This window comes from Pygoscelis adeliae, unplaced genomic scaffold (assembly GCF_000699105.1).
Source record: "Pygoscelis adeliae isolate BGI_AS28 unplaced genomic scaffold, ASM69910v1 Scaffold31, whole genome shotgun sequence".
Lineage (NCBI taxonomy): Eukaryota > Metazoa > Chordata > Aves > Sphenisciformes > Spheniscidae > Pygoscelis > Pygoscelis adeliae.
Window position 1 is genome coordinate 36,052 of NW_008824233.1, and position 19,885 is coordinate 55,936.

The following is a 19,885-nucleotide window of genomic DNA, read 5'->3' on the forward strand; positions in this document are numbered from 1 at the left end:
AGACTTGTTCTCCAGACCCCTCACCAGCCTCGTTGCCCTTCTCTGGACACGTTCCAACACCTCAACATCCTTCTTGTAGTGAGGGGCCCAAAACTGAACACAGTATTCAAGGTGCGTCCTCACCAGGGCTGAGTACAGGGGCACGATCCCTTCCGTGCTCCTGCTGGCCACACCATTTCTGATACAGGCCAGGATGCCGTTGGCCTTCTTGGCCGCCTGGGCACACTGCCGGCTCATGTTCAGCCGGCTGTCGACCAACACCCCCAGGTCCTTTTCCGCCAGGCAGCTTTCCAGCCCCTCTTCCCCAAGCCTGTAGCGCTGCATGGGAAAGCAGCGTATTGCCCTGCACCAAAGCAGGTGCAGGGCAATACGGCAGCACTCTGCCTCCTCTTCTCCAAGCACGCTTTCAGCTCCTCCTTCCGCAGCATCCAGAAAACACACAAAGCGACGGCCTCAGCTCATCTTACTGGCTTACCTGCTTTATGCCCTTTGTATCGCTATTACGTAGCAACGGGTCAGGAACCTACGAGTAACAGAACACTTCACCTGGCTGAACATTTTACACCTGGTCACTAAGGAAGGACAAAGAGAAAGACAGCAAAGAGAAGGACACGACCAGCACCTTGTCTCTCAGACCTGCGATTACTGGAAGATCCTCTTTTCTGTTCTGGGAATAAAGTACATCGCGGCCGTCCGATCTGCTCTTAACTGTGATGCTACAGAATCATACAAAAGAATTAGGCAAAATGTTTTCATGGTTGTTTTTCTTATAATTGTATTCCTGACATATGATTCTGCGCGCTAAGCTTCAGACAGAGTTCTATAAAAATCCTACTGTTACAACATCATGTTATATCATCTTGCAGAGGCCCTATAATTAAATCGTTCCATTTAATGAGGTTGGCTGCTAAACTACACATAATGGTTTGAAGGAAGAAATACAGAGTGTTACGAAAAAAGGTAAATTACACCGTATTTTCCTCTGCATCAGCTGCAGATACCTGTAACTGTTCTCCAAGCCATTACTTCGCGCTAACGCAAACCGCTATCACTAGGTTGTTGTTTCAAGTGAGTGGGTACTGGCTGTTAACGCGCCCAAGACTTTGTTCAAGCCGAGGCGACATGATTCACCGAAACTCTGAGAACAAGGCGCCAATATCAGCGACTTAATTAGAGCTAACTGCAGCTCATCCAGTAACCGAGGTCACAACCTACAGCTGCACTGCTACTAGCAGCGGACAGAAAAATCTTCTTGCCAGCGAGGGAACACCAACCATGCAAAAGGAGAGAAAATTACTGCAGCGCGGCAGACTGCAGAGGGTAGCCCGTACACCAGCTGAGCTCCTCAGCCTTTCCAAAAGCGATGCGAAAGAGCAGCGGCAGAGACAAGAGGCTGGGCTCTGCCACAGGCTTGCTCTGCTCTCCTGAACAAGCCTGAGCTAAGCTGCCGTGACGCAAATGCCCGATGGCTCCCATATGCGGCATAACATAAAATCTGCATTTTTCAGCACGGCGCTCCTTGGACAGCCGCTACCAGGTGCCTGCGCTCTCACGCTTACACTGTCAATTCATTACACCCTGGCAGTACTGATATCAAACGTGCACAGCATCTGTTCTACCGGTCAGAAACTAAGCACTAGATATTTTTGATAGAATTCTAACTGCTTTGTTTGAATCTCTGCTAAATTCTAAAACGCTCCCATGCTCTTCAGAGGCCAATGAAGCTCTTTAGCAGACTCAAGTCTGTATTTTAGGGCACGACTTTGCTAATACACGCTTTTAACAGTGACTTAGGCATTATACTACTTCCAACATACAGCAAACCCCATATTACAATGGTTCGCTAAGAATTTTCTTCTCCATTCTCCACATTTTACCTTTACTATCATCTCTGGCTTGCGTTTCACCTGTCCGCATAACATTGTTCTTTGAGGTTGAAAAACAATCTTGTCTGTGAACCAGAGATACACAAACCTAATTCTCTTTTTTTTTTTTTAACAAAACCCTTTGTTTTAAAACACAATGTTATTAAACTAAGTATGAGTAACAACACAGTGTAATATTTAGAGGGGGAAAATGGAAACAAAAACAGTATCTGTGAAGTTACAGAACTAATTTTATAAAAAAATATTGATTTTAGTTTTTTTAAAGAATAAAAGAAGATTAAATTAAGTGTATGGACAGAACGAAAGAGAAACATGAAAAAACACTGGCATCTGAACAGAATAAAAATTAAAAACGGTGACATAAAAAAAAAAAGCAAACCCAAAACACAAATGCACGCTAGAAGTACATAAACTAAGTAAGAGTTACAAAGCACCGACTTACACATTTTTCATCTACTACTATTACTACTGGAACTAGTATCGTAGTTAATAAGCAGTAACTTTCTACTTTTCATTCCAAAACATCATGGCAAATGGTGTTTTGGGAAATGAGAAGTCAAAGGTAAGTCTGAAACATGTCAGAAGTTAACACAGAAGAGCGTAAAAGTAATTTCTTTTAAATGAGGAAAAATAGTAGTCTCTCTTAAGAGTCATTAGGAATTTCTGTGTTTAATGACCTAATAGAATACATTCACATAACTCATGTTATTGCTTCTCCCAATGTTTCAAGCTTAAAATCATACCTTTCACATCCTCATCTTCAATGGTCGTATTGGAACTCTCTGTTGATTCCTGTTGAGAAGTAAATATAAGTAGAATGTATAAAACAAGCCAAGCCTTCTTTGCGTGCCTTTGAAAATTACAGTTAGTTACAGATATCATGCAAAGCCTTGAAGCGGGGTGGGATGTAATTCACAAACAAATAATCACACACCAATTAAGACATTTCCACCTGAAACAGATGTCAAACATTGCCATTCTCTTTATGTGGGGAACATAAATACATTTCCTGCTGCCTAATGCTTTTACTTCACAGGAATGTCAAGGAAACTTTTTTTTCTTTAACATCCAGCTGTACAAAGTCCATCTGAAATGTTATATGAATTACCTCAGCCAAGTAGGAGAGCTTGCCATTTTAAGCTTAGTGATTAAACCAACTGTGCAAAATAAGTCATTCCATTCCAACTTTTAAATATGCAGACTTCTGCATGCTACAATTTGCAACTGTTTCTCTGCTCATATGACTTACGCAATGTACCTTAAAACAAAGGCTCCCAGTGATTTTAAGAATATTGGATCAGATTCTGTCATTTTTATACCGGCTTTGCGATAAAAAAATTTTGTGAAGGAGATGGAGAATTGATAAACGTATGATAACGACTTTGACAAACTGAGGTATCTTTGTAGTAGTATTCTTCAAACAACCAGTCATGTAGAGGAATGACTCATCTATCAGACAGTTTATACTGAAGCCACCACACTGTTAAAAAGGCAAGGGTACTGTATCTCAGTCTTTCATGAATTACCACAAACATCAAATATTACGGGCAAATTCAACGGGGCACTGTCAAATCTAATAGGTACGCAGTTTTAGAAAGCCAGAAAGTTTTTAAACTTCATTTTTTTAATCTATATACTTTCTTGAAAAGTAGAATCAACATGATTTTGGTTTTTTTTTTAATTCACAGCTCAACAGCAAAAAGGATTAACTGGTTTATTTTTATCTGAGAGCTAGAAGATAGGACTGGTATTGTATTTAACTCTTAAAAGGATTTTACAGCGAAATAGTAAAAGGTAAATTCGACAGTGCCCTTTATTTACTGTGTCCTCACAAGGCTGAGCCGAAGGAATGGTCAAAACGGTTAATGCATTACTCAGACCTTAAAAAAACAAAACGTATGTGCATCCATAAATAAAACTACATGAATTAATTCACACACAAACAAAACCAAACAAGTCACCATGCTTTTCCTGAACTGGCTGGTGTTAGACGTTTCACTCTACACAGACGTATCATGCTCTATCGCTTCAAATATTAGATAAAGTACTTATAAGTAAACAAAACCCCCACACAAACACAAGTTGTAAACACCATGCACAAGCTCACACGGCAGATGTAGCCTGTAATATTGAAGCATCCACTCCAGTTGCCATACTACAACGATCAGTCTTTCAGACAAATTTGGGAGTAACTCTCCGCATTAAGTGGTTTGCTTGTCTGCTGTGACCTTTTGGGACATTGAGTATCTTAATTGCTATGATTATATATTAAAGTCAAGTAGATGTAGTCACGCCAATATGTTATCTGCATTTTCTGGTCTTTAGTGGACTTCAGCGATAAAGATTAGACTAGCGTTCAAACACAGGCTGTTTGTTGCCTATGAGTTTAAACTTGGGGAGCTGAAAAAGTAGTAACACGAAAATAAAAGCTCTATGTTCGACAGATGCAAGGTACATAAAGGAATGGGGTATACAAGCACGATACACACCATCAGCAATTTCATGCTTGAGAAATGTCCGCATGCGTTATTTTTTCACTCAGATTCAATCCTTCTCATACGAAGTAACCACAAGTAGTTAAGGCTAGATATGTGAAATGTCAATTCTTTAAGTCAACACTGTGAACAGTGAAATTTTTGTGGAAGAGTAAATTCTTTCCAGGAAGCCTAGGAACATGTGCTATATGTAAATGATGGTATTTCCTGGCCCTTTTCAAGTCCATGCATGAAAAAAACAAAACAAAACAAAACACGTTTTAGGAATCAGCTGCCAAACGCAAACATCACAATACACAAGAAAAAGAAAAGAGCATGAAGAAAATGTACAAAAATCAAAAGACCTCTTTGTCATTTGAATTGTTAAAATTTTTTTGAAGCTGCTCAGTGATGTTATGGAAGAAAACCAAAGTCCTGTGCAAAAGACACGTCACAACACGGTGTACAAGCATGCCGAGAAACAGCAGGTGGGATAAACTGAAATGACATCTTCATCTAAGGTGACAACTGCACGTAAAACTCGTCAGCATAATCTCACCACGCTCTTGAGAACAGCGTTCTTTGGTTTTACTTAGACTGCAGCGTTTTTGGCTGAAACGAGAGAGACGGCACGCTCCCCGAGCCTGGCTGCACAGGGTACTGAACTCTGCCCATCGCTACCGACTCCCCCGAGAGCTTCAGAAGCTCAGCAATCAGCAGGGTGCACGTTGCAGATGAACACAGATGAAAACAGGCTCAAGAGACACCGGGTGTAACTAATGCAGGAATGAGATTTTCCTTGATAAAATCCTGGAATGGCCCTATTTTGCTGTGGAATAGTGGATGAAATGTGTGGTGTGGAAAAGCAAGATGGGAGTCGATTCTTTCCGAATACCTTATTTCCATCAGGGTTGTGGATTACTGTAGTTTGGGGCTCCTGAGCGAGAACAAAATAAAGAGAAAAAGAGTTCCCATCGGTAAATACATTCTCGTTAGCGTGAGGGAGTGCAAGAAGAGCCAGCTCACAAACGCTGAACACTGACAAGAGCTAAATCAAACGTTAACTGTTGCCAGAGGGTGAAACTGGATGTCTCTAATACAGATTTCCTCAGCAGCAAGCCAGCAAAAAAAGACCATCTCACCTAATGCAGCAGCATGCAGAGACCTTATTCATGACCAACGTACACAGGGCTTTGAAGCTCTGGAGACCTGCAGAGGCTCTCTTTTGGACAAGGGCATACCAAATGCTTTGCGCGTCTTCCCGTCCGAGCCAGGCCAGACAAGAAGGCCAGAAATCACCTCTTTCCTTTAAGCATGTTTGCTTGTATTAGTATTAAGTGATCAAATAAAAATACAGGTGAACCGGTACGGATTAGGGACGAGTTAACTACCTCTGAACACTACCGTGGTTTGGAAGATGTACGTTACTACCAATTGCTGCCCTGGCAGAGCAGCATAAAAGTAAGCGAGAGAGATCTTTGCGTCATTTTGAAGTGTAGTTTCGCCAAATCCTTTTCCCTTAAACAAAGATTAAATAATCCTTGAAATGGCAGGTAGCCAGCATACTTTCAGCATGGACTATTGTGCATGGCCACGTCTGGGAACAGACTGCCGTATACTCATGCGTGAAACGCGTTGACTGGTCCTTAGAAATGACTTTGCAATGTATGCTTCCGTGCCAGCTGCACAAAAAAATTCGAGAGGAAAAAAAAAAATCTCTCCCGAGGTGTGTGAATTGTCCACATTTTCAAAGCTATATAGGCAGGCACACGGGCAACAGTACCACACGAAATTAGGTACTTAAGCACTGGCATTTATATTTGTGAGCCCTGTGACACACGTATGCCTAAGAAATAGGAGCTACTAATAAAAGCAAGCCAGCAATAGAAACATTCATGAACAGCACTCCGATTAGTAATATGTTCCTAACAGAGCTTATTAATGAGTAATGTCTCCTGCAGATTTAAATGTAAGAGAAACAAGCAAAAATGTTTAGCACTAGATGCCTCTTGATCCCAGTGAAGACTTGCAAAGTCCTGCTGAGTTTTAGGAAATATGGAATGAAAATCTGAATAAGGTCCATTTTATGGTAGCCTAGCAATAATCCTGTTAGCTCTCCTTGATATCAATACTTATACGAAGACCAAGCAGAGAAAATAATAGAGCTTGCTTTTTTTTTTTTTGGTGTGCAAAAGGTTAGCATTAAAAAGATGGAAACAGTCATCAGGCAAAGAGCTAAGAGCAACATAAAGCGCATTCTACTCACTTTCTGACACAGCATGCAAAAAATTCAACTACAGTTACAAATGCGATGACTCTACCGCATCCAGCTTCCATGTAACACTTTCTATTAATAAACACGCTCTAACGGACGCCCTCACAAAAAAAAAAAAAAAAAGAAAGCATAATTCAAACAAAAAGTTTTTCCAAAACCTGTTTTTAGAAAGCAAACAGAGTAAATGCATGAGAAAGCAAAAAAGAAGGAAGAACAAACAGAAGACGGTAAAAAACTTCAAAATAGCATGAGAAGGAAGATTCCAGGTATACCAGCGCCGGGGTAGGAATATTTTCCTTGGGGCTGGTTACCACGTTCGTTTTGTTGTTTATCTGTAGGTATGCAGAAAATAGAAACAGACAGGCCTTAGAACTCGTGGTAGGCACCGTATCTATATCTCTCTGTATAGAACATCTATATACAGATATAGATATCTATATATAGATACAGATATGGAAATAAAGAATCACAGAAAGATGAACTTATGAACTTGAAAGAACACTAACAATAGACCGATAGCTAGCTGCAACTCCTCCAAACGTGCTAGCTAGGGGTTTTCGGAGGCACTAGATGAAGGTTTATATAAGGTACAGATGACTTCAGCTGTGACACTTAACAAGAACAGAGAGCCTTTAAGTAGCAGCTAATCACATGTAAAAGAAGAGCAAAGAATTAATATGGGTTTGAAGAAAGACCTAAATAGCCATTGCGATTTCTCGACATGCAACAGTATTAAATAATTGCACCCAGTTGTTCTTTATTTCTAATTACCTATCACTACCATAAATAATATTCGGTTATTCAAAGCTCTCCAGAAATCTTCTGCTGGCTTCTGGGAACAGATTTGAACAAACATAACTGATTCCAGATCTGATTAAATACAACCCATGCTAGGAAGAGACTGCTGCCCCTTTTGCTTTCTTTTGGTTTAATTTAGACAAAAATAATTGGCAGCTGTGATTTTCTGCAGTCTCAAGAATCCTGCAGTAACTGTGTATCAGCCTTTCAGTTTTGGTACTATGACCTGAAGGTGTAAGGTTTCACACTATAGTTATCTGTAGCCTTACTCCACAAATCAGTACATTATCTGCTTAACTTTACATGTAGGTCAACATGTTAATTCTTAAGCTTAGCACGGTACTACACCTTTACGAGACTTTTGGCTTTTACTTATACAAAATTCTAATTCAAATTAAACTGTTTAAATAAGTTTAAAGGTATCTGATTCTTTAAATCCATTGTTAAGATTCAGCTTTCATAAATACCATGGTATGAAAGGAACAGAAATACTAAAAATAATGTACCGAGCCACTTTTTACATGCACTAAGCAGCAAGATTAAAGTATAGTAAAACTAGTTTGAAAAAGCCATTTTTTTCTTTAACAATAATTAGGACAAAAATTTCACATACAGTTTGGTCACGTCTAATTTTAACAAGAGCAGTCCAAAGCAGCATGCAGAACTGGGTGTATAGATACACATTGTCTGGAAAGACTTTGATCAAAAAAAAAAAAAGTTCTACTTGAACCTGCTAGTCACAGTACTTAATAATAAATACGTAAAACAACGGGCAAAAGTCCAAAATTGTTTCATTAATGGATTTTTGTAAAAATGTAATTAACTTCTTCATTTAAAGAAACAACCTCCAGCAATTTTGGGGTCAAAATTCGTTGTTTTTGCTTCTAAAAGAAAAGCCTTTCTAAACCGACTAGAAAATGGCGAGATGCTAAGTGACATATATGAAAAGGCGTAAAGAAAGAGGAAGGTCCTGTAATAGCGGGCCAAACTGAGCTGCGTCTGAAACATCTGACTTCTGATTTAGAACTTCCCGATGACTCCGTAGCCTCAGCTGAAGTATTCAGCTTCTCAGCCACGCCGGCTAACGTGCGAGTTCCGCCTGTGCCGAGGCTTCGCTAAACTCGAGCCTCCAGAAGTCAGCGCCACTGGGGAAATCCACTGAACTTCATGTCCTCCGCAGTTTTTGGCGACTGTTTTACTTCGGTGCAGATGGTGGCAGCTGACTTGTCGGTTGCAGGAATTAAGCCTGCAGTTGAACTGAATCTTACTTCGCATATGTCTAGATTATGGAAATGCCACCAGGATTTGCATTAATTAACTACAGACTGCAAATTTCTTTATCTTAACCAGCATTTAACTGGCTTTGAAGAATATAAAGCGGTCCCGTTAGTTAATGTCAGGGAACATTATTTTGACACGAAATGGTATTTAGTAATATTTGTGATAGGAACCATTCTCCCATATAGAATAAAAACAATTTTCTTTGATTTAAAATCAAAGTTCACAGTGCTCTACAACAGGAGGATGAGAAACAGTTGTGGTTTTTTTTTTTTAACAACGGTCTTTCTACAGAAATTGTCATTAAGAGAAAATACGAGTCATTATTGAGTTCCAAGTGTTTAGTTTATGCCCCACCTTGGCCTAGTTATTGTCAAATAAATTTCATGTATCTGTTCACAATTACAGCCCTAAGTTGCAGGGGTGTCTCAACTCAAGACAGGGAGAGAATAAATACCTTCGTGCGTAAAGTCACTCATGGGGCGACATAAGTATTAGCAAGTATTTTATATATCAGCTAACTTGCTTCGATAGTTATGGGTCTGTGACATGGGCAAAACCTGAACTCCTTACTCAGGAAAAAACTTTTAAAAAACCCCGACCACTTTGGTAAATGAAAGTTCTACAAGAGAATTGCGGAATAGCGAGAACACGTACAACACTGCTCGATGGCATACTAAATCTTCCAAAACAAGAGAAAAAAAATCACATATCAAGTTGTATAACTACAAGTTCATATTTTTATGACGGTGTAGTCATCAAGAGACTACAAATAAAACGGCCCTAACAAAAGGCAGGTAACATGAAGCAAAAACATGAGGAAAGAAATGAAGATTTCACCAGATTTTGTACAGTCCTATTCAGTAGTAGCTTAATTAAAAAAAAAAAAAAAAAAAAGTGATATGCCAAACGAATGCTTGTTGTTGAATACATAATGAAAACAGGTTAATTAAATTTCAATTCTAATTTTGCCTGAGTAAGGAGAGCAGGCTGGGGTCCATACTCCCTTGGTGAAAGTCCTATAAAAATAAACAATATCCATTACAGCTACTGCTGAAAACTGCAGGAAATATATTCAAAACTTCTTAGTAAGGTATCGAGAATACAGCATTCATTAGTAAAAGCAGGAAGAGAGAACGTAAATCAAAATACAGTTATTTCTTCTGTGTCAACAGAACTTGGTAAAACCCTTTGAAACTGAGAGAGAAAACGGCAATACGCCTGTACACTTTCTCTCTCTCACAGAACGTACACATGTGCCTTTAATATATGAACACACATGGTGTATTTTGCATATATTTTTAACAGCAAAGGGAAATGATTCCAAAAGGAGTAAAATGTTTTCATATGAAATCTGTATTCTGAAGTTGAATCATGCCGAAGTGGTGACCTTCTATGTGTCGTGAAGAAGGAAAACTTTTCTACTAATGCATCGCCTGTCAAAAGCCACTCTCTTAGGTCTGACAATCGTGCAGGACAGACACGCACGAACGCTCCAAACAGCTGGGCACGACTGCAGAATCATCAACTGGTCTTTTTTCAATATATTATAAAGCTATTTTAAGAAACAAAACCTGTATCTTGGGACTTTAACCTTTCACATGGTACTTCTGTAACAAAAAGTTAAAGCACACTGCGCCTTCGGGATACTAGAAATATCCCCACCGTACCTTCCTGGCGACCCTCATTTGGACAGTGCTAGCACGGATCCTCTGTCGCCGAAATCCTACGTGCACCCGAAGGACAGACCGTTTACCTATGTCACTACATCTCTGCTCAGACCTGACCAGCAATTTTTGCTTTTCAAGGAGAGTTGTACTTCCCAGCGGAAAGGTGTGGATGAGGGCTGTTCGCCTTCTCTCTACCGGCGGCAGCAACAGAAGCTGGCTGGGACATCACAGCTGATCACCACGAGCATCTCAAAAGTCGGGTTCAAGACCGTAATAAACAGGAATAGAGTAAGCTGCTGTGTGGGATCACGGAAGCCAAATGAACGCGAGACTGTAGAGTAGGTCGAGGAGGAAGAAAAGTTATTGAGACTGACTGTCAGTTGGGACATCTTGTGACAAGGACCTGAGCTGTGAAGGAAGTTAGCTGGGGAACTGTAGTACGGAAAGGCTGTGAAATGGGTTTTTTTAAACTCCTGAGCATTCGGCATGGCATCTTGGTCTATAGTGGCTCAGTTAAAGCGATACTATTTCACTGTGCAATGCGGTTTGTGCTACATTTTATGATATTAATACTATTAGCTTTTAAAATAAGGAGGTTTTAAAAATTAATAGAAGGCCGCTATAAGATTACTATTTTGTTACTATTTCTGTTTACTACTGACAGCTGCATTGGCCAATGTTACATCTACTTTTTTGTTTTCGTATGTCCCCAGGTTAAAAAAAAAAACCAAAACAAAAAACTTGCTTGAAAGAACTGCAGAACGATTCACTGTGGATGGCATATAGCAACTGCAGGCTTAAAATTCACAAGGTTGTACTTTAAAGTCTTGCAGCTTCTCACAGTATGTTAACAAAACTAAATGCAACTGTTTGATTTCTAAGTGTGAACGTTTCACAGGAGGAAAAAAAAAAATCTGTCGATAAAGATCCTCACCATCATCTGAACACTCGAACTGGACTTCCTTTTCTGAATTGACCAGTCAGAGAGAAAGGAAAAGAAGAAAATGTGACTGGTTGGATTTGAAGTATCAATGCACGGAGTACAGTATATTTCTGTTCTGACTTTTTTTTTTTTTTTAAAGAAAAAGACTGCTTAAGCTGTACGAAGCGGGTGGAAAAATGCTATGGAGTATATAGTACCTCAGTAACAGAAATGACAAAAATAGACTTCCCCAGATGTAAATTTACTCCCTTTGCTCCACATGACCATGCAGACAAACAGCAGACATATAAAATGTGCTGAAAACCAAAGTATCAAATCCCAACAAGTCTAATTTAGGCAAAATTTTGGCAACAATTGTTTCCAGTATTATATTCAAAATTGAGATATAACAAATACCATCGTAGACCTGTAGGAGGAATGATATTTAAAAAGAAAAAGCTGGTCAGATAGAGTACATAAGATTTACATATTCCACAATGAAACACGTCAAGGGTTTTCCACAGGAATGACAGAATAGTATTGAATGTGTGCTTCTCCATATAACTAGGGTATCTACGACTTGACAGCGAGAAGCACTGAAATTGTACTGTACTCGCTTCATTTTAAGTCAGTCTCATGATTTTTTTGATAAGAAAAGTGTGCGTATGTGGGAGAACAGGAACAAATATACTATGAATCTGGTATTTAAGTATGCAATGTTTTGTTAAAGTAGAAAGTTAAGATTAAATAGAAAATTAAAATTCAGGTCAAAGACACACTTCTGAGTAAACACATAGAGCACAGAAGAATATCTTTCGAATCGTATAACGAAAGCTTGAGGCACTTATTTTAGTCTTCAGGAGTCCTCCGAGAAAAGAAATAAAATATTTTTCATTGCTGAGTGATATATTTTTTTTCTGGCTGTTTTTCAAAGTATTTATCCAGAACGTTCATTTGTGAAGCATCTCTCCTCCTGCAGGATCTGGTGACATGAGAATAGGAGCTCTAAATCATGTCTGAAAGCTGCCAAAATGTTCCCTTCTTAGCAAGGTCTGTTAGTCGGGACGAGCTGATTTGTTGAGATAGTAAACCCCTCACGTTCTGCCAAATATAGCAAGTACATCTGGCAGAATACACCTCATGTGGAGCCAGGCCTACCAGTAAACTTTTGGTCTTCCATGAAATCTAATGAAAAGTCAAGGGGAAACGGGGAGGCAATAGAGCTGCAGATAAACACTGATCACTACAAAGCTAACATGCCCACCACCAAACCATTATTTGTATTTATAAGCTAATTAATAACATTAAGTCATTAATGACACAGTCATCCTTCATTCAAATAGCAAGAAAAGCATTTTCTCCACTAGTTTTCTAGCTTCCACTTATTAAAATGCTTGCTTTTCAAATATTTATTTCATTTTTTAAGCTTCACCTACTAACTTTAATCACTTCAAACATACGGCAAGCACTTACTAACAAAGTCTATAAAGGAAAGAAATAACAATAATCAATTCTAAAAACTGGCAGAAGTTAGAGACAGGTGGTGACTAGTAAAATACATTTTAAAGCACGTGTTTAACCTACCTTAACTCCATCCGGCTTTTTCAGTAAACTCTTGGCTGCTGTAAAAGGAGACAAGTAATTTCAGTGTCAGGTGGCTACCGCTGAGGCCAGCCAGCTGTGCAGCAAACCCCCATTGCCTCCCACCTGCCGGTACGTTTTCAGCTTTTATTTCCTCCTTTTGTTGCTCCGAGTAGAGGAAACGAAGTATTTAAGAAACTGCAAATGCTTAAGATTATCACACATCTCTTTTTCCATTGATTAAAGCTGTAGGTTAACCGTACTTATACAAGGAGGGACCTCCTCGGGTGGCACAGAGGAAATGGAAGCAGGGTGAGCGTAAAAGCAGCAGCTTTGGATACATTCGTTTTTTCAACTGCAGTATGTTTACAGCTGTTGAGGGGGATAGTTTGCTATGACTATGAAAAAAGTACTGTTCTGATGGCAGGGACTTTGACCAGGTGTTTGTAGAGCCCACCGGCACCTTAATGACGTTATTAATAAGGCAGTGGCATGGAAGTAATCAGTATCAGATCGATGAGGTACCTAAAGAGCATAGCGGGGTACAATACTATCTATTCCACTAGTGAAAAGTAACCCGGGTTTCAAAAAAGCACCTCTGAGCAATGGCTCTCTGGGGATTTCCCACCATGAGAGCACCAGTCACCTTGCGTGAAAAGGTCAGGAAAGTTGCAGATAAGAAAGGAAGAACAATCTCCTCGCGGAGCGGTGTTCTGGAGGAGTGCTTCCTAGGAGTTAGTAACAACAAACGGTAGGCTTCGCTTCAACTTCTAACGAAGAAAACCTGTTATTTTCGGAATCATGTTGCACACCGATCAAGTTTCTTCGAAGCGGTGGGGACTGTTGGGCAGAATTTCACTTGCCCTAACGTTATCCATGTGTTAGGCTTTAAATTCCACCACTTAAAATCGGCACCAAGAACGGGGCCAAATCATTCCAAATTCCTAAATTTGGAGGGCTGACGTGCAAGCAAGCACGCCGCAGCTCTGAACTCGGAAACCATTTACAGCAGAAATACACGCTGGGTGACCTACCAAATTCAAATAACCACTCACTAAAGCGTAAATGCTTCATGACTCACTGCCAAGGACTTGAAGAACAACAGATTACAAAACAAGCCCGGCGTTTTTTGTTTACATTGTTGTTTATGGCCCAATCTTCCTATCAGAAAGCGCATCACGGCTTAGGTCGTCAGAAAGTGCTGTTCTGTATATGCTGTTTTGCTCAGAAGTAGGAAGCCTTTTTGAAAGGGAAACGCTGCAGCTAACGATCTGGCATAATCAAAGGGAGAGAGTCCTGACACGGAGCTCCCATCATTACCGGCATCCTTCTCTTTAAAACAAAAAAAAAACCCCGATCAACTGGACCTTGCAAGCCTAAGGTTGCTCAGACTAGCCGAGGACATTGGCGTTATTGAGTACGCGGTTTAAACTTGAGGTTAATTTTTGTATTTGTGGCTTATTCTCTGGCGACATCTGCATTAAGTGCTCATTTAGCTGTGGGTCAGAGTACAGAAAATGTAAGATCACCTCAGAAACTGTACAGAAATGACCGATGTCCATTATTGTGTTGTTTACATTAAAAAAACCTGGCAAGTGAAGCCAGGTTTATGTTTCTAATTTCATTAATATATCAGCCCTCCAAATGCAGTTTATTAACTACAGACATCAGCCAACGCTGCCATTAAAACTCTCACAAGGCCCACGATTTACAACTACAATGAACGAAAAGAAATCTGCCTGTATTATGCAACAGGACCACTGCATGTTTTTGTTTACAGAAACATGTAAAAATAGCACTGAAAGTCAACGGTTTTACATATATGTTTGAGACAGGATACATCCTGTTGCAACGGGTGCTCACAGGACCTGATGCCACATGGCCTTAGATTTTACACTACCACAAATATCGTGGGCATTCCATTAACTTCAGAAATTCCTTTAGGGCAAGCGAAGAGGGGGGAGCGATTCCTACAGCCTAAGGCTAAACACCCCAGGAGTTCATTGCTTTCGAAGCTTGTTTTGTACCGTTAGCCCTTACAAAAATATGGGAAAACTTAATTCTTACAGGCTGCTGTTGGTAACAAACGAGGTCCTTTTGCTAAATTTGTGCATAAAACTTCAGAGTTCTTTTAATGCTTAACAAACGTTACATGTTATATGTAAACAATTAAATGAAAGCCAGTAAAACGAGGGCACCAAAAGCAGTAACTGCAAGTGTTGTGTTTATGGCATCGCCAGCGTGTCCTTCGAAATGTGCCTGGTATGGATTATTACGCAGTATTTTACGTTACAGGACATATTCCGTACTCAACTGCCTTTGTTGGTTTTCGATTGGAATGTATTTTTAGTAATATTTTGATGCACCTTTCTTTAAGCACAGATACTGCATACAAATCAAATCTTTAAAGAATTTGCAGTAGCAAAGCAATTAGCATATTCTAAATTAAGCCCACAATGAAAGATTTCTTGCAACTACAAGCAATAGCTATAAATAAAATCTAAGGCAGCGCTAATCGGCCAGAAAGCAGACTGAAAAGAAATGGTGTTGTTGACGACAACATGTAGAAATTAAAAGTGATTTAGGACAAACAGCAATTTTGATTTAGAAGAGAAAAAAGATGTTCCTTTCACGTGCTGAGGGTCTTACCTCACAAGAAATATACATTCCACATAAAAGGAAGAAAGAAAAAGGAAAATAAAACACTTTTATAACCACATTGTTATGGACAAAATGACCTTCAAAAGCATGCTTTGCAATGAAATACAATGAATAAACAACTTGAAAAAAAACGATGTCATCAAGGAAAAACATGGGTCATTATGGTGTAAAACAGAGATGATAGGTGAAAAAAATCCAAAACAAAGCCAAAAACCCTGTTTGCTTTTCATGCCGAAATGCTGTTTTAAAATTACTTCAGCTTTTTTTGGTTCATGAGAGTTGAAATTGACCCTTACGTATGTAGACAGTGACAGTTATGAAAAGTGATGAGAAATGATATATTTGTTTGATATTTCATAATAACAACTCATTTTTACAAGATACGCAGCCGACAGCATTCCCACCTTTAAAATGAATTGGCAGATACTGGCAATTCATTAAGCATTAACCCAATGTAATTTACATAAATGTAGTCCTCTGTGTTATAGGGGTGTATTAAATACAGGAACTCAACTGAGACAGAAACTGCATTTCAAGTACTATGCAAATTGAACAAGCTGTTCTTGCATTCATGATTATGTAATTTTTTTGGGATGATTCAGTGCTTATTATTATTCAAAACATGCCCAAAGCACTATCATGTTTTTGTCCGTAAATTAATTTGTGTTACACTCCAACAGTTACATCACAGAGTAGGAGGATATGTATAGTTACTGATTTTTAAATGTGGCATTCTTTTTCAGCATTCACTTGAAATCTCAAATGTCAAAATGAAAAATTCAGCACGGCATCAAAATTTTGGCAATACTACTACTGAGAACCATTCTAACTCTACTAACAGCAGACTTATTTCAGCTTTTGCTGTTGAAGTTTGTTTAGTATAAAGATCTAAATCTCCAGGGATGTCACTACAAAATTACTTCACAAAGAGGAAACATCTCTTATTATATCAAGGTAGGCATTAGAAGAGAAGGAAAAGGAGGACTCATTTCACGACGTTTCTTACTCCTTAGCGAAGCAATAAAGAATGAACGTTTTGGGTTTGGTTTTTTTTTAATACAGGATGCAACAGAATGCTAGAATGACATTTGAGGTATATAAAAATAAGTAAGTTTTTAAATGCTGTTTGGTGATACTTATGTATCATGTGGAGCTATATGCATTATTTCCAATTTTCCTCCACCAAAATTGACAGGAAAACACCGTCTTTTGACAGATAACACTAAAAAAGTGAAGAGAAGGAACTCACATTCTACTGAAAAATTAGACTGTCATCTACAAGAGATTCTATTTCGCCCAAATAGTTTAAATTCTCTTGTTTGCTTCTGCAAGGGAGACAGCTTAAGATGTATCCTATTTAGATGCTCCTGAATAAGAAAGGTCTTTCTGTACTAACGAATCCCAATTAGATCTTAGTCATCGCAGACGTCAAAACACAAAGACCGTATCAATCTGGAGCTCAATGAACATACCTGAGAAATTTCTGGTAGCCAGCATAGTTGTCAAAATGGCCCCCTGTGTACACACACATTTTCTCAAATTAGCATCACACTTGCGTAAAATTCTGAATGTGAACACGACACAACAAAAAGGAAAACACACGCGCAGATTACATCGATTACTAAATTAACCCTGAAAGAATGGATTGTCTGTGCGTTACCTATCACACGTGTGGCCGTGAGTGCATAAATTGTAACTGAATCACACCGATCAGCGATCCTGATAATCTCAACTATTTACCAATTGTGAGTACGCAATGCACAAACCACGAATACTCACAGGCACAGTAATTATCAGCAAAATACACAGCTCAATACGAAACAGACTTTACTAATGCGCTTAGGTTCTTTTTTAGGTAGGAAGAGGAGTTTATTTGTAATGTGCTAATTAGAAAAGTTCACATCTGCAAAGTTATCCCGTCTGGTCAGGAGAAAACAAAGGATAATCTAAAAGAATAACCTTAAGGATCTTCCTGCAATGAAATATTTTTAATGTGCATAAATAAATAAAGGGGGTTGTTATTATTTTGAGTCCAACAAAATTATGCTATTCTCTTTCATGAAGAGTTTAAGAACCTCATGCCAAAAGCTGATCACCTATCAAATAATTCATTTAAGCATAATATTCAGAAAAAATTTGCTTATATTTTTCCCCTACACATGGAACACAAGCCAGCATTCTTTTATCTTTCCAAAATTAGCTACTCATCCTTGCAGAAGTTTTCATTCTTACCTTTAGTTTTCTTCTTGCATTGAATTTCTTCAAGCAATCTACAGTCTCTTGTCTGTGCATCATAGAGGCAACAGTAGAACGTTGCTAAGAGAAGAAGAAAAGAATCATTTTAACGCACCCAGCTAGACATCTAGCATTTTATTTACTCTACAACATACATACTACAGCTCACATGGTCCAAAACTTAGGCCTTCAATTTCTACCTTGTCTAACTATCCCTTTGTGTTGGTTTCTACACATCTGGGAAATTTCCAAATCAACAGAATCTCATTTTGCTGAGCTTTTTCCATGGGTAAAGTCCTCTTGAAAGAAAAAACACAAGATCTTAGAACCTGGGTTATGCAGTATAACGCAAGTTATACGCAGTAGAAGCAATATACTGAATTATGATTTTGGAAAATATGTTTTACAACAAGAAGGAAACTTTTCTTTAGCATTAGTGATATTAGGTGAGGTACAGCAGCAGGAAATATTTTGGAGAAAATTCAGCGGTACCTGCATTTTCCCTTTAACTCAACTGTATTTGCGTCACAATTTTAAAGGCAAGATAATGCAGCCTACTGGAACGAATAAAGAGCTGGGAACCAGCTATGTGCCTCACTGTGACTTTCAAAGTATCAGCCCAGCCTACCTGCAAAGTCGAAGTGTAGAATGTACTGAGAACTGGAAAGTAGCCCTGGATCCAGCAACAGATAGGCAGCCTCTGCTACCTGCAAACTGACTTTTTACAAGTCCCTTAATTTCCTGCCTTCACATTTCATGCTTATTATAATGGTCATAGGGAAATGAAGACGTAAAGCATTATCTAACTCAAAGTTGCCTTCTCGTATGTTTTTTTTTCTCTGAGAATTTAAAATAATGCTCTAATTTTGGCAGTGAACTTCTGCACCACAAAGTCAAGGCAAAGGAGTTCACTTCTGCAAAAATCTTATCCCTGGCTGAGACCTCGATACACGACACTATTGGCTGTACAATCACAATTTGACACTCCCCTAGTTACATAGCTGCACGAGTAAGGACAAAAATTGTCCTCTAAACACCTTCACTATATGCTGAAGTGAACCATAAGCCGATTTGTCTGCCAAATTATCCTGTTAAATCTGCGGAAATTACTTACACAGATCCACGGATGCTTTAGCGCTTCTGATGCTGTGATACGTTTTGCTGGGTTGATGGTAAGCATTTTATTGATAAGGTCTTTTGCTTCAGGAGTCACTGTATCCCATTCTGGTGAGGGAAACTTAAGAAAAAAAAACGTATGTGTATATTATCTTGCACAATCTTCACACAATCTTACCTAAGGATTTTTATTGATACTATTTCTGTAACATTAATTGCTAGCACAACCAACCAGTTTTAAGGGGAAAAATGCAGTTTGCCACAATTAGGAAAGTTTGAATTAGCCAGTTTTATAAATAATGTTTTTCTCCTTTACTATTTTGACCTTTTATTTGTTTGGTTCAAATGCACAGCATTTCTATATTTACAATAACATGATGCCAACTGAAATTCAAAGCATAAAGTAACAACGGCAGACAGAATAACAAATTCCAGTCATCTGAGAGGCACATGGTCATACAGCACTTAATACAGTCCTAGTTTCTCTTTTAATAGACAAAAATATTAAGCATTATTATTCAAACTCCTTGTTTGCTTTCTTTCAATGTAAATCTTAATGCTAACTGTATAGTTATGGTATATAAATCTAACTTGTTATGAATTTAACACCTCCCTGCTCGGCAAAATATTTATACATGCACTCAAAGCGTCTGCTCAAATGCAAATGGAATGAAAAAACCCCATGTCTTTTGTGAACAGACCTTAACCTTGAGGACTTTGCGTTTTCCACTATTAAAAATATTTATTCTTAGACAACAGGAACATGCTATGACCTAGGCACGGTACGTCACAAGTATGTATTATGCACGTACAATGCAGATGCATAGTTCAGTCTCTGCACTTCCTCATTTCTTGCCCTCTCGGCTGAAATCCTAATTCCCCCCGTCACCCTGTTACTGTATGATTACTTGTTCACTAGATGGAAGGCTTGACAGACTGCTGAGTTTATTTTCACTAAAAGGCCATAGCATCACAACTCCCTTTTCAGT

The 19,885-nt window shown here is 38.8% G+C and overlaps 1 protein-coding gene across 1 annotated transcript in view; it reads right to left on the bottom strand.

The window, feature by feature from the left end:
* CAMK2D (calcium/calmodulin-dependent protein kinase II delta) overlaps positions 1-19,885 on the bottom strand; it is a 187,149-nt gene that overhangs the window by 24,015 nt on the left and 143,249 nt on the right. The window contains exons 10-17 of the mRNA XM_009334939.1: positions 18,895-19,017; positions 17,778-17,861; positions 17,018-17,060; positions 12,888-12,925; positions 11,316-11,348; positions 6,908-6,967; positions 5,256-5,297; positions 2,630-2,678 (exon numbers count right to left, since the gene is read on the bottom strand). Of these exons, the coding sequence (XP_009333214.1) occupies positions 2,630-2,678; positions 5,256-5,297; positions 6,908-6,967; positions 11,316-11,348; positions 12,888-12,925; positions 17,018-17,060; positions 17,778-17,861; positions 18,895-19,017 (472 nt within the window). The remainder of the gene's footprint in view (positions 1-2,629; positions 2,679-5,255; positions 5,298-6,907; positions 6,968-11,315; positions 11,349-12,887; positions 12,926-17,017; positions 17,061-17,777; positions 17,862-18,894; positions 19,018-19,885) is intronic.